Source organism: Antedon mediterranea, chromosome 8, assembly GCF_964355755.1.
Source record: "Antedon mediterranea chromosome 8, ecAntMedi1.1, whole genome shotgun sequence".
NCBI classification, from domain to species: domain Eukaryota; kingdom Metazoa; phylum Echinodermata; class Crinoidea; order Comatulida; family Antedonidae; genus Antedon; species Antedon mediterranea.
Window position 1 is genome coordinate 24,763,983 of NC_092677.1, and position 16,406 is coordinate 24,780,388.

The window sequence follows — 16,406 nt, forward strand, 5'->3', positions numbered from 1 at the left end:
TGAATGATGAAAGGTTATATCAACTCGGCTTTGCCTCGTTGATATAACCTTTCATCATTCACCTCGTGCCATTATTTGTACCATTGCACTCATAAACATTCATTATTTGTATACTATAGTATCATACAATAGTATCATACTATAGTATCATACAATAGTATCATACAATAGTATCATACAATAGTATCATACAATAGTATCATACAATAGTATCATACAATAGATCATACTATAGTATCATACAATAGTATCATACTATAGTATCATACAATAGTATCATACAATAGTATCATACAATAGTATCATACAATAGTATCATACAATAGTATCATACAATAGATCATACTATAGTATCATACAATAGTATCATACAATAGTATCATACTATAGTATCATACAATAGTATCATACAATAGTATCATACAATAGATCATACTATAGTATCATACAATAGTATCATACTATAGTATCATACAATAGTATCATACAATATTATCATACAATGTTATCATACAATAGTATCATACTATAGAATCTGGGATTAGAAAGGTTCTGTCACAATAAATTTAATTTTAATTTACCCAATGCTATCTAACGATAGTAGGTTGGTATACACCCTCTGCCCCATTCACTACTAGCTTTAGTAGTGTATGACATGTATTTTGTCTACAATATGGTATAGGAAAATATTGTAATACATAGTACAACTACTGCAGTGTGCTGCCATGTCCATTGCCACAGAAACATTAAAAACTACACACCTCTGAAACAATTTCTGCTATGCATGTTCATCAGAACTGACTAGACTATAGATGCAATAGTTTACTAATAATTTTAGGATTCATTATTCCTTCATTTTCCAAAGCTCCTTCAATTATCACCAAATATGCGACATATTTACATACTAAATAATTCCTATTTGAATTATAAGAAAATAAAATTAATTACACATCATATTTTGTCCTCCAGTAGAGGATATATTTTGTAATAAACCTTTTTGTTCGTGTGCCTTAACTATTAAATCGTGTGCTAAACATAATTGGTTTAAGGTCCTTTTCACACGAATGTGATTCACATAATTATTTTTGGCTTAGGATTTATACAATGTTTCTTAAGAACAAAATCATAACAATTAAATAGCACATTTTTCATTTTGGAAAATAACACTTATGCAAACTGAGTTGTCTGGTTACACGTAATATAAAGCTCTGTCTACACTATCAAACTACCAAATATGGTAGTGATATGCTTAGATATGGTAGTGATATGACATCATCATGTCCATATATGGGCACATCAAATGTTTTTTGATAGTGAAGACAGAGCTTAAGGTCTCTAACTAAAGACCATCAGTGTGGTTTAATTTGAAATAAATACAAAGGTCAATATTAGTTTATTCTACACCAGAACTGCTACAGATTACTAAGATTAACAGTTTTTGGTTGGGGACAAAAATTAGTATAATTCTATTTTCTTAAGCTAAATACTTCTTAAATTAAATGTTTTTGGGAGTCAGGAAATAGTACAGTAGTTTTCAAACATGACCATAAAAGGTCCAGTAAAGTCATTTAATCGAGAACACCAACAGTTAATATGCAATTCAAGGCTTTAAAATTTTATTTTAATGATCTACAGGGCATGTGTCCCACAATTTCCCCCACAATGCAAATTACCCCCACAATGCAAATTTCCCCCACAATGCAAATTTCCCCCACAATTCAATATTCCCATAATGCCATATTCCCAGAATACAAAGATGGATTTCAAATCTAAAGAACTGAAATATGTCAACCCATATATTTACGTGCGAAAATTAATTATACATATTTTAAAAATTCACATTTACATACATTGACTTATATTAGAGAATATTTGATAATCCTGTTGAGTAATTTAGTAGTTATTAATAGGTGAAATCAATAAACATTATTGTAATAATTAGGCTTTAAGTCATTCATTATTGATCGGATTTTAATCAATAAACACTAACGACGTCGTTCTTATTGAGTGATTGTCATTGCTAATGGAGCGTTCCAATGTTGGATTTACAGGCCGTCCTAATGGACCTGAAAGTGGTTCAAATGATTATCGCCCAAGCCATGGGATGTATATTGCTAAATCCCTACTAACAAAATTTTATTATTCAGTTATGTTAAGAAATAATCAATTAAATATGTCCTTATTCCTTAAAATCTTGAAATAATTACCAGTTTAGGGTTTTTAACGTACTGTTTAGGGTTTAAATCTATGTAAAGGGTGAGTCCCGTGTTCTCTGAACGTAGGGGAATGAGCTGTTAGGAGCTCATTGTACTACGCCTCGGCATTATGTGGTAGGGTGGCCAGTTCCTTTCCACACCGCCTTTTTTCTCCCTAGTATTTTCAACCAGGTACTTATTTTACAGCTGAGTGGACTGGGAGTTGTCGGGCATTGAACTCGGGTCTATCTATGTATATCTGTAATATTCTGTATAGTAGTAGATGTAAAATTTGTGGCATTACATTAAAGTAAAATTGCTCCTTTAGCACACCCCTAATCAGGGGACCCTTTATTATAGGGACATCCCATCAAGGGGGTACATTCCACAGAAACAAACGAGGGGCAGTGTATTTTTTATCACTACATCAAATTACACTCCAATATGGGAACACTTCGTCTCAAAAGTGTACACATCTAGCTCGTGTGCACTTTAAAGAACCTAGTACATCTTTCGAGACGAGTAGGGGGTTACCCCGGTGTGTTAGTACATCACAGCCACTGATCACCAACTGGGCCCTCTGGGAGACCAGTCTTTGACTGAAGAGGTTACCCAGTATAAATATATATTTCAATCAAAAAGGTGTTCAATTAACAGGGGTTCAATTGTAGTTAAGAAATAAGTAAACTAAAGCTCTGTCTACACTATCAAACAAGTTCGACAAAAAAAAGTATGTGCTCAAATATGGTGGTGATATGCTTAAATATGCTAGTGATATGACATCATCATGTCTATATATGGGCACATCACATTTTTTAGTCACAAAGTTTGATAGTGTGGACAGAGCTTTACCGCTAATTAAAGTACTATTATATTCAGTTGTTGATGCCCCTGGTACTTAATGTGAGATAGCCATGTATTCAACAAAAGCATATGGATGATTAAAGTATAAAGATATTTTATCTCTACAATCAAAGATAACCTATAACAGTATTTATATTTTTTCAGAGATACATTATAACTATCTGAAGAGTTAAAAATAGCAAATAAAATAATGATTTATAAAAAACTTAAAATATGAGGCCTAAAAATTATATAAATACTACGCAAAAAAGTAGCACAAATATTGTAGCAAATTCATTCAATGTGACCGGTAGCATGTAGAAAATTAAGCAATGTTGTGAGATCAAAATTGTTTATATCACACAAACAGAATGACCTGTAGCAAAGCAGATTGCAAACAATCGTGAACAACCTCATTCAATAAACTTATGGATCATCATGTCAAAATTATTCTAGATTACTGCAGTAACTACTTATTTTACTGCAATAATGCATGATTTTAATTTGTTTATGAGGCAGCCGCTGCAATAAACAGTGTGTATGATTGCCCCAAAAAAATTCTTGCAAAATAATTTAATAAACATGTTAAAGAGTAACAACATGTAATACTGCAGTAACTGCAGAAGAATCATTTTGACATGGTGTCTTAAGCCGATTTTCCACTAGGCGAATTTGTTTGCGTGAATCAAAAGCGTCATGCTCTGCGCATGCGTATTCTAGTTTCTGTCTGTCATACTCCCTTCTGCGACGAATTCTAGTTCCTTTAGTTTTCGCTTCAGCGAAATTTACTAGTTCGAATTGTTTCTACTTTTTGCGAAGCGAAATATTGCGCCACCAATCAGAGCTCATGAAATGAGCTATGACGCTTTCATGAGCACTCATGCGAATCGAAATGCTCAGCAACCACGCGAGGAACATGAACGTCGCAGCTATTCACTCATGTAGTGGAAAGAGAGTAGGCGATTTTTTTCTCTTCGAAACGTTGGATTCGCGCGAACAAATTTGCCTAGTGGAAGCGGTAAACTCAAGGAAGCGGTAAACTGAGACTCGTATCTATCTTCTAATATAAAAGATAAACTGGCCATTTGAAGACTCCCATTTAAATTTCTGAACTCTACAGTAATACAGCAAGATTCTTATAATGTGCGTCAATATATAACTTAAGCTGTCTACACTTTATGTGACAAAAAAAGGGATGTGCCCATATATGGATATGATGGTGTCATACCACTATATATAACCATATTTGTGCATATTGCTATCATATTTGGGCAAATCACTACCATATTTTGTCAATTTAGTTTGATAGTGTAGACAGAGCTTTATAGTCAAATTACAGTGACTGGAGAAAATATGAATTTTTGGTTGGGGGAGAAGATCTGCTGTTAAATCTATGTACAAAAGAACTTAGTACTACGATGGATGTTCTCTGCAGGATTGGTGAGTTGTGATTGGTCACTTCACCGTGTGTGCCATTGATGCATTTGTAGTGGATGCCGCCACCCATGCTGTAAAGACATCCCTGTAATGAGAAGACAACACGAAAACAATTAAAAACTATTCTTTTTATAAATTTGTTTAAAATATTAACAAAGTGGATCAGAAATCACAATTGAATACAATTGCCATTTTTGATTGGCAAACATTTGGACTTTTAAAAATTTAAATGGTAATGGTAAAATCCCTGATGCCAAAGTTCTCAATCAAATAAGACAATTATAATAGATTTTAAAAGAAAAAAATAAATAAATCTATACAAATTAATATTAAGATATGAATATTATCAGTTCTCTATATTTCTCTTTTGAAATTTTTTTATGACTACTGATAAATTTGAATGTAAATTAATCTTTAAATCAATTTTTCACACTGTATATGGGCACATTTATATATGCATTATGAAAAAAACACAATTTTTTTAAATTCAAATGACAGCATGCAACATAGTCACAGATTATGGTATCTAAAAAATTGTATATTAAGCTCTGTTTACACTATCAAACTTTATGTGACAAAAAAATGTGATTTGCCCATATGAATGTCATATCACTACCATATTTGGGCATATCATTACCACATTTGGGCACATCACACCTTTTTTGTCAAACTAGTTTGATATTGTAGACAGAGATTTATATATATTTATATACTGTATGTACCATTTTTTAAACACATAAATATTTATTCCATTTTCACAACAGAATTTGCACAATCAAGTAAAGTTGAAATCACAATTACAAAAACGCCACACAGCTTAAAAAAAGTGTATTGAAGATGAAAATGATGCCCAATAAATGATAAAATGGATCTTCATTCTGTGCCTGTAATGTTTATACAGAACTTGTATATGTTTTAATAATGTATACAGAAAAATGAAACAAAAGTAGGAAGAGCCCATAAAAGACAAATAAAAAAGGAAATTACTAAAGAGATCTTATGACAATATTTACAAATATACCAACTCACAACAGCTAGCAAAACAGAGTTACATAAATGACAGAATTTACTATAAATATACTATAAAAATGTAACATTTTTTTCTAAATCATATATTGAATAATTTACAAGAAAAACCATTTGTAACTATAAACAAAAATATGCAAAACAACACATTACCCATCATGCAAATGACGTGACAACATCAACTAATGTTGAACATGCAGCATCAACATATCTACACAGAGAACGCAAGTAAGAATCTTACCTACAATGACTAACAACGCACTCGTTACTGCAGTACTCGTTGTCCCACTCCGGTGAGATGATTGCTGGTTTATTGCATCCGCTACGTGTGCACATCGCAGCTGATAAACCGTTTGAGCCAACACCCTGCTAGAAAAAATTATATTGTTTTATTCGGTTCTTATTCATTATTATTAATTATTTATAAAGCGCCTTTCAAGAAGATCAAAGCGCTGTGTACAGAGAGATTAACAGAAACCCCAACAAAATTAAAAAGCTACTTAGGGAACAAAAACGTTTTGAGATGTTTTTTAAAATGACAATGAGAACATGGAGCCTGTCGAATATCTAAAGGGATGCTGTTCCAAAGTTTTGAGCTATGGACAGAGAACGTACGGTCGCCAAAAAAATTATTGTAGCAGGGACAGAAAAGCGTAAATTTTCGATGGATGATCAATAAATATTGAGAAAACATACCAGGAGCTTAAATAGCTTATTTCAATCGGTCCTAGCAAAAAATGTATGTAATATTAAGGTGTCCCTTTAACAGAGGTTCTATTGTTCAATAGGGGAGGAGTTAATAATAGATTACTGTACCATTTGTGACATCATCATTGGGTCACCAGGTAATTGTTGATAGCTCATTGGTGGCATTGGAGCACCAATCGGATTCTGTACCATATGAGGATGCATGCCCTGTTGTGACATCGACACAGCTCCCGACATATTGTGTGGTGGCTTTGGTGCGATGATCCTCGGCATTGAATGAGGAGGAAGGGCCGTCGTGGGTGACAATGATACTTTTTTTTGTTTCGTGGGTGATTTTTCTGCTTCGACTTGATCTACCGCAGCCTATAAGATTTAACATAGAATATTTTAGCTAAATTAAAATCTCATTACATTTTTTTTTATTCAAAACAAAGTGGAATGCAAATAATGTCTAGTTTTTAACTCACAAATTTTTTCTGTAATCATTTAAATTTTACATTGTTTCAAGTTAAATGAACAAAACGGGTTTTTCATAATATGTATCGACAAAGGGTAAAATATTTAAAACGTGGTCTGATGATTAGAAAACATAAATAATGAAAAGCATGGATACCTTTGAAACAAGACTAGCTCTATATGCTGCCAATTTCTTTAAATATTCTTTCTTAGCAACTTCTGTTCTCTGTTTGTAGGCCTGAAAAGTAAAACGAAAAAATAATATTAAAACAGAACAAAGAACAACAGTTTTTACATTTTCATTCTTTCATATTCTGAATTCAATATTTGAAATGAATTGCACAATACAGATGATTAGAAAATGTCATAATAAATCAAAGTTGTCGCGCATGAATGAACATTTCCCAGAATGCAATATCAAATGATTGATTATGTTGCAAACATTACTACGATTGATTGAAAGGTTATGAGTTGAACGTTCTTTTCCCGTCAGTAATGATCAAAACATATCTTGTTTCTGACGAACATGTATTTACAAAGCGGCAGTATTGGAGGCATTTAATGAAGTACTTACTTCATGTATGTTAACGTAGCCAACCTGTTCGCGATAGTATACAGATAACTTGATATGTTACGTAATTAATGTAATCCAACAGGGAAATGTCATATATGTCAACAGTGATGCTTGTACAAATGGAAAGTAAAAAGAATACTATACACAAGCCAAACTTTAATGAAGTTTTAAAAGTTTGTTATCAACAAAATCAAGAAAAACGGTTTTAGGTATTAGTAGCACGCACTCTTGCGGTTTAGGCTGCCTGGTGCGTAAAACTGTGAACAGACCTAATAAGGTGTTTGCTTATACCATTACCAGAATATTTGTTTAGGTCCAAACATTTCCAAATTCTTTTTTACCATTCAAAGAATAAAAAAACAGAATATTTGGAGATCAGACAAATTACTTTTTAAGCATTTTATCGTGTTTTAAGTTTTTTTGCAATAATTTGTGTGTATTCTATGTATTAATTTTTGTTTATATTTTAATGTTCATTGCCTAATGTGTTTATATATATATATATATATATATATACATATATCTGTTTTTATCGTACTAATAATTGCCAACCTTTAAGAAGAATTTATATTGTTATTTTATTATGATAATGGACAAAATAAAGCTTTTCAGTATTAAAGATGTATTGTCTCCCAAAACATGAAAAATGAAGATTAATTAAATCAGACTTTGAATATGTTATTTTGTAATTTTAATAAAGTTAATCACTTCCATAGGTAAAAAAAAACGAAAAAAAATATACCATTTTAGTTAAACAACTCCCGTAGTTTATTAGTGTTAAATTTATTGAAAACTATAAACTATATTAACTTTTGTTATACACAGTCATTTCTTTTCCTTTGTTTGCAGTTTTTGCTGGGCTTTCAACTCCTGATTGTATTGATTTTTGATTACCGAGTAATTTACAAATGAATGCATGAACAATAAACAAATCAAGTTAGCTGCAAATATATAGATTTCTTAATTGAATTTGTTTGAAATTGTTGAATTGCAGAACATAATGAATTCATTATAATTGCCTACAAAAGAAATTTCTCCAATTAAATAATAAAATTATGCATAATTAAAAATCTATTCCTATTCTAGTTTTTTGTAATAAAATTGATTACATTTTTCATTGATTGGCCACGGCAAATCAACAATTCTGCCAATTAAGTTTATAATTATAATTTTTTTCTTTTAAAACACGATTGTTGTAGTTTCGTTTAATGAAAAATAGATAAATAAATTACCTGTTTTTGCTCAACATCAAGACTATCCCACATGGACGCCACAATCTTTGACACTTCACCGAATGTCGCGTTCGGATTTTGACCCTTAATAGCTGCTTGAGTGTCGCGGAAAAACAACGCATAAGCAGAGACGGGTTTCTGTGGCTCGTTGGGGTCCTTTTTCTTTTTTCTTTTTGTAGGTCTTTTCTTTTCCTTTACTTCTTTCTCAGCAGCTTTCTTTGCAACATACTGTGAATTATTTAACATAAGATTAAATTTCAAAGAATCACAATCAATCAATCATAAATCATGTATTTCCAAAAAATGGTGGGGTCACTATGCAGCTATAAACTTTAAAGCACCACAATGAACGAGTATGATGATGTTTCAAAGTAAGTAAAATTAGGAATGGAAGTAGCTAAACTTAGGTCCAAGCATTAGCAGGCCCAATGCAACAACTATTAGAGGTTCCATTAAAAGTGCTAAACCAGGGACCTTTGACCCATGCTTGGCGTCTCTGAACATGGTGTTCTTTGACAAAGTATCTTATCTATTCAGTACCTGTGCTAAAGGTGTGTTATCATCACTGTCATCACTCGTTGACTCTTTCACTGGTGAGCTTTTAGTGCTACTACTAGGTGACGATCTATGTGTCAAGTGTTCCATCCCTGGCATCAATGGTCTACCCTGCATGCGGCCTAACTGCATTCCTAGCTGATCATTCAGTGCAGAGTGACTGATTGTTGAGAACTGGCTAAGAGGTTGTTCATGACTGTACACATTAGGGGCGTTATGGAATGTGGTTGAAGGAACTGTGCTGAAACTAGCCTGGGACATCGACGAACTCACAGGACCGTGCCTGAAGAATGGGTCGTTTTCTGTGATTGGTGGAATGAAGACATTCTGCGGGGGGAACTGTGGGTTGACAGCGGCGTGGGAGAAACCTGCACCAGTTGTGGAGGGAAGCGCTTCTGTCATGTGGGTCAGTGGTTGTGTATACTGCATCGTTGTACTGGTGTAATTTGAGGTGATTACTGGTTGTGACATTGCTGGGGACATCCCTGACCCTGGAGGTGACAACCTAGATCCTGCTGGCGACATCCCTGGAGCGGCTGGTGGTATGCCGGCTCCGGGTTGTGGCATCGTGTTTCCTGCCGGTGGCATACCTGTTCCACCTTGTGGCATACCTCCACTGCTTTGTGACAGAGGCATTCCTTGTGAATTGTCACGATTCTCTCCAGGAAAACTGGCCTCTGCTAATGAATCTCTGAAACTGGTGGACACTGGTGCAGAACCATCAAACGGCATGCTGGAGATGTTGCTAGTGGCTGGTGGTGAGATGTGTGGGATGTTAAAATCTTCATCTCCAAAATTAGGAGCGTGAAATGCCTAGGAAAAAAGTAGAAAAGACTGTCATCGTGGTTTGAGACAAGAAGAGTTTTTAATAGTATGTAACTGAGGCAGGGTCTATTACAGAAGAATTTGCAAGTAGTCCGCCTATCTCCAAAGTAAGAAGCCTTTTGCCATTTATCCCCCTGACTACCAAAATAAATATAATTTATATAGATATATAGATGCTGCCACCAACGATAAATTAAATCTCTGTAGTAATAATATTATGACAGGCACCAATGTAAACAAAACGTTCTGATTATGAAAAAAGCAAAGTGTGGATTGAGGATAATTGAGTGTTGGAAGAAATCTCAAACGAATATTTATTATTATAATAACGTGGAATCCATTTGTAATGTTCTTTTGTTTTTAATAGTAATTTACGACTGCTGTTTTCTAACAAACCACAGATAAAAATCAGCAAAATTTTAAAAACTGTTAGGCCCAATTCACACAGACGAGCGGTAACGGTAATAAAAATATATAATATATGTTATTCCTTCCTTATATATATTGGTCTTTAATGCAAAATTTATCAAAATATAACGTAGCCCGAAGGCTAAACCCCAATAAATATTTACGCGGAGCGGACAGGAGGTTTCCGAAAGATACAGATTCTATGTGGGGCAAACTACGCAGTTTTCCACCTACCACATAAACATTTATACACCGCGGAGTGCGGAGTGGACAGTCGATTTTCGCTCAGGATAGATACAGGTACATGGTTTTCCACCTACCGTTACTGCTTGTCTGTGTAAATTGGCCTTTAATAATTGTTTTACATATTATTCAGAACCTACCTCTTCCATTCTGCTGTGGTGTAAGTGATTGGCTGGTACAATTCGTCCGTTATTATTATAGTTAAATCCTGTTAGATAATTTCTCTGAACTTGTCCCTGCAAGAACAACAAAAATGAAAATATAATTCATCATATGTCATGTAAAATCCAATCTGTAGTACGCATCACATAAAAAATTACACAGGCATAAATAAACAAGAAATAATAAATAAATACATCACAATTAATATTGAAGAACTGGATAAAAAAATAAGTGTTACGGTAATATTCACTTGCAAAATTCATTTGCCCGTAAGGAATATTCTGTAGCTGTTAATTAGTAGGAAATTAAGTTTTGAATTCAGAGTTTCAAATTTAGATACAGATTTATTATAATTCACAATAATCAGTGAAGCGTGAAGTTTGATTTAATTAAGATTGAAAGGTCAGGGGTCAGTTGTAAAATGATGTTGATGAAAAAGGAAATACAGAGGAAGGTGATATGGTTTCGGGAAATTTAAGTATAGAGTAGGATATTTGATTAGGGAAAGATTCAGGGAATGATGTTGATGAATGGGATAATAATGAACATTATGTACAGAGGAAGATGGATGAGAAAATGTTAATAGAAATATAATAATGAATCATGATGACAATGAATCATGATGATGATAATGAATCATGATGATGATGATGACAATGATGATAATGAATCATGACAATGAATCATGATGACAATGAATAATGATAATGAATAATGATGATAATGAATAATGATGACAATGAATCATAACGAAAATGAATCATGATGATAATAATGAATCATGACAATGAATCATGATGATTGTCATCATGATTCATTGTCAATGAATCATGATGACAATGAATCATGATGATGATAATGAATCATGATGATGATAATGAATCATGATAAGGATAATGAATTATTATGGCAATGAATCATGATGATGATAATGAATCATGATGATGATAATGAATCATGATGATGATAATGAATCATGATGATGATAATGAATCGTGATAGTGATGAGAAGGCATTCTGTATGATTTAAAACCTAAAGATCTATAAATATTCGGCTTGTCAAAAAGTATTGTGCCAACTAGAACACTGGCCCAAAATGTTAAACTAGCCTCGCATTCTAACTGGTAATTTGTTGTGCTACCGGGCACAGTACTACGTTGATGCGCTCATTGAGGTTTTCACTAAACCAAGAGTTGGCCATTACACATGTCAGATATTAATTACTTCATTTTTTCCTGTTTACGTCTATTTAGAAAATAATAATATTATTAATTATTTTTTAAAAGTTTATCCTAAAGAGCTTACGCTATGATGTAATACAGTGCGATTCCATTTACCTAATACTCAATGTAAACAAAATGATTCCTTAATAGCTCCATAATTTTTCCTTATTAATATTCTATTTAAAATGAATCATCCAGCACCGTAGAAAACAAGCGTACTCATTTATTGCCATGACAACTCGGAATTAACCTCCAAAGAGCCTTGTAATTAATTCGGCCATCCATTCTATCTAATTAACTTAATGAAAGACCAAATGCTGGAGTGGATAATACAGTCATCTGTTGCCATGACGACTAAGTGCATTGTGGTTGACGGGAGCACATGTCATTAAGACTGACTCTGAAATTGCTTTGTTTGTTCACTGAAAAGGAAATTTGTTCGATTTAAAAATTTTCCTTATTGATTTTTCCAACCCACACATTAGGTTGGACAGGGTCCAAGAAAAGACGAGTCACCTTCGTATAAAATCGTCGTTACCGCAACAACAAAAAACGACCAAAACCATTAATAACACATTATCGATACTATTATCTTGAAATTGATACCGTTTAATGAAGTGATTACGGTATCCAGGACATCATTCACGTATCGTACGCATCAAATCTGGTTCGGTTTTCACGCATAGTAATTAATAGCGCAATCTAATTCCATACATTTGGACCATTAATTAAATATTATTAGTCACGCTGTACTTTCCTCTTGAATTTTACAAATTATTTTCAATAATAATGATAATTGTTGAAAATATAATATTATTATTATTATCATGATTGGCTTTTGAATAGTGTAATCAAATATCAATATGTTAATAATATACTGGTATACTATACAAATTCTTAATAATGACATCATAGTACTATAGATGTTTGTTAATTATTGAGATAATAATACCATAGAGATATTATAATATCTCTATGATAATAATAAGTTTTGTTAAAGATTGGGGTCTTACATATTAATATGAATTAATAAATAAATTTTAACTAACTTAAAGTTGATCTATGAAAAATACACTAAACATCGTTTCACGAAAATAATTATCTTTGAGTTGACCGCACCAGATCTATAAAGGTTATTGGAAATGACGTCAAACGTATTTATTTAAGGTATAAGACGTCACGTTTACGAAACCACAACATCACTTTAATATTTTATAAAAACATAGTAATAAATTCAAATTGATGGCGAATAAAGTACAATATTTTGTGAAGTGGAGTTTTTTTTTATATTTTTATTATAAGTTAATAGCTTATCTACTGATAATATAAGTGAGAATCAGGTTTATTGTGACGTAATGTTCATATTTTAAGAAACACAACATTATTTTATCAATGGTGATTATGATGCTGGGCTACCACTCCAAGGGTCCTAGGTTCAAGTGCCGTCACAAGTCAGGACAAAATTACAACTCCACTCCCAAAGACTTGTAATACTTTTTGCTTATGTAGAGCATCTTGTGCCTATGTTTGTCTTGTGAACCTATGAGAGTCCCTTATGATCAGCAATTGCTGGATGGATCACCCTCATTAAACATGGAAAAAAAAGAACAAACTGTAAAAAAACATGATCATCAATTGGCATGGGGACCCCTTTGGAAACAACCCTTTAGGCTTTAAATGTTTATCCCCTGCTTTCCATGTTTAATTTCTCAAGTTTAATGTTTGTTTAATTCTACATATTTATTCTAATTCATATTTTTATGCTGTTTTATAAATTGTATTGTTCTTGGAAATCAATAAATATTACTTTACTTATCAGAGTACACTTCAACATTAACTGCACTTTATTTTGCGATTTTCAAATAATAACATGCTTTAGTCTAGTAGAGAACACTGTACTTTGCGATGATGTCAAAAAAGTCATAGTATATAAACATTACACTAATGTTCCCCACAGAGAGGCAATTCAGCACTAATTTATACGTCATTCACTGATGTTCTCTTTGCCAGTTTTAATCATTTTGCATTCGATGGAAACAAGACGAAATGGGTTAAACTGGGGCAATAATTCATCAATATAGGTTATCCACGGAATCAAATTTCATGAATCAATATAAAATGTTGTCTTAAGCTCTGTCTACACTATAAAATTAGTTTGACAATAAAAAGTGTGATGTGTCCAAATATGGTAGTGATATATGCTCAAATATGGTAGTGATATGACATCATCATGTCCATATATGGGCACATCACATTTTTGTTGTCACATATTGTTTGATAGTGTAGACAGAGCTTTATAGAACCAAAGTAATTCTACATTGGACAATGAATTAATCACTACGTATTATATGATTTAATTATAATTTTATATACCTGTGACCTCCGATTGCCACATCTATTGTCAATGTAATGTAAATTGATTATTCTTCATACAACAATCCATTATAACCATCCCATTATATAGGTCATTATAATACCTTATATTTAGATTATAATTATAAAATTAATCAGAAATACTTTACACGGATTTATTTAGGAGTACTAACTCCAGGTTAGCCAAATCTATCGTACATTGTAACCGGTGGGCTAGTACATTGCATAAGTGCGTCTTTATGGACTAGCAAAGACAAGCTCAGGGAAAGTAATTAATTTAAATCAAGCCCAGTCTAGGCTTACAATCGATTCTATAATTTAATGATTAATTAAAAATAATTCTATAATCTATGATTTTATAATAGTATGTTTCAATAATTAATTCTTTGTCATATCCTTTTCTTGTGACATATTTTTCATTTCATTCATTAGTATAAAATGTGACTGTTATTGTTAATTACAGTACTTCCAAACCAATTTTCCTTCTTCCTTCAGACTATAGTTTATTAAATTATAATTGCTTATATTAACAACTTTGTTCAATCATTATTTGATGTATCTTGTGAAAATAAATTGAAACTGAAAATTAATATAATTTTTAATTATTTTCCTGCGCGTTGATGGCAAAGTGGTTACAAAGCGCAAGAACCAAACGTATTCACTTGTTATCTCCGCCAGAATGACGAGAGGTTATGAGGTCGATGGCTTGTGTTTGTTTGTTTTTATATTTGTTAGTTAGCAGGATTACTCAAAAAGTTATTGCCCGATTTTTATAACATTTTAAAGAATGGTTGTATAGCTGTATGGGAACATGTGACTCAATTTTCATATGCCTTGGCGGAGGTTTGCGCTCTGCGAGTGTTGTTTTTCTTCCGTTATGTATCATCTACTGTATTAATCACCAATTCATTATTGTTTTCATTATAAAAATGTGTAGGCCATAACATCATCCTTAATATGCTTCCGTGTCACAAGACATCGTGCAAAATAATTCGATTAATAAACGTTCTTTCCTTCTGTTCTACATTATATTAATCAACTAATTAATTATTTTCATTTGTAATTTGGCTATTTATGGCAATCACATATGAAACAAATAAATCAATTATATATTCAGTCTTGATTCATGACAGATTATTTGAAATTGATGTGAATCAAGATATAGATAAGTATGGGAAAAAATTATTAAATGATTACTAAATTCAATTAGTAAAGTCATTAATATACAAGTGAACTATTTGTGGAAACTATATATATATATATTATATAGTTTTTCATTATGATTTATAAACTCAATTGATAATGGCACTGTAGAATGGGATAATATATACTTTCTTAGTATTCTCCAGGGTGTTGGTTCAACTCCTTCTGATCAACACCAGAATTGTCCACAGTAACAAGTAATTTTTGCTAAACATCTTTGTGTAGCAATAAGGTAGATTTCTGTAAACTGGTTGAAAATGTTCCCTAAAATACCACTCTCCAACCTCCCCCCCCCCCCCCACCCACCTCTATACCTAGTATAATCTTTTGTTCAGTACAATGATTGTCCACATCGCCAAAACCGTACCCAATTCAAGCCTCTTGTAATACCTATGCATTCTTTTATGACAATATCAAAATGATTTTACAATAATTTTCATATTTTTTAAAGCTTTGTTTATCAGTATATTCATCATTGTGTGTGAGTGTGACAAGTATACTGGATTCTTCCATAAGGAAAGTCTGGTATCATTTCTCATACAAATTGAAAAAATGTATTTAAATAAAGTAAGTAAACATTCATTTTATTCTTTAATCCAGGGTTGAAATACCAGACAAATTAAATTATATTTCTTAATCAATCAGCCAATTCAAAATTACAACGGAATAACAACTTCCTAATAACGGATGCCGTAGTCTGCGAGTATGCAACATGAAAACGATTAATTTCACATAGAATTCGGTCATTTGCAAGCATTGTATGTAACGATAGGTCCTTTCGACTGAAAGAAAATGGAAAAAAACTCATATTGAAATCATAACTCAGAAACAAAATCGACTAAATGTTGGACAGCCAACATGAATCATCTTCGTATTGGTAATTAAACGAACTCGCTTAACATGACTTCGATGTCAGTTTTGCGGAGCGTAATATGTGATTTAT

At 32.4% G+C, this 16,406-nt stretch overlaps 1 protein-coding gene across 7 annotated transcripts in view; it reads right to left on the reverse strand.

The window, feature by feature from the left end:
- Window positions 1–4,066: 4,066 nt before the first annotated feature.
- Window positions 4,067–16,406, reverse strand: part of LOC140056572 (TOX high mobility group box family member 3-like) — a 65,610-nt gene continuing 53,270 nt past the window's right edge. For 3 of the 7 annotated variants that reach the window (XM_072101995.1, XM_072101994.1, XM_072101988.1), the window contains 7 exons: window positions 10,643–10,738; window positions 9,012–9,839; window positions 8,472–8,699; window positions 6,823–6,903; window positions 6,318–6,572; window positions 5,743–5,870; window positions 4,067–4,560 (listed from right to left, as the gene is read on the reverse strand). In XM_072101995.1, the coding sequence (XP_071958096.1) occupies window positions 4,494–4,560; window positions 5,743–5,870; window positions 6,318–6,572; window positions 6,823–6,903; window positions 8,472–8,699; window positions 9,012–9,839; window positions 10,643–10,651 (1,596 nt within the window). In that variant the 5' untranslated portion in view covers window positions 10,652–10,738 and the 3' untranslated portion in view covers window positions 4,067–4,493. Of the gene's footprint in view, window positions 4,561–5,738; window positions 5,871–6,317; window positions 6,573–6,822; window positions 6,904–8,471; window positions 8,700–9,011; window positions 9,840–10,642; window positions 10,739–16,406 lie in introns of those variants that run through there. The other 4 variants (XM_072101990.1, XM_072101991.1, XM_072101989.1 and 1 more) reach the window with 4 other exon arrangements.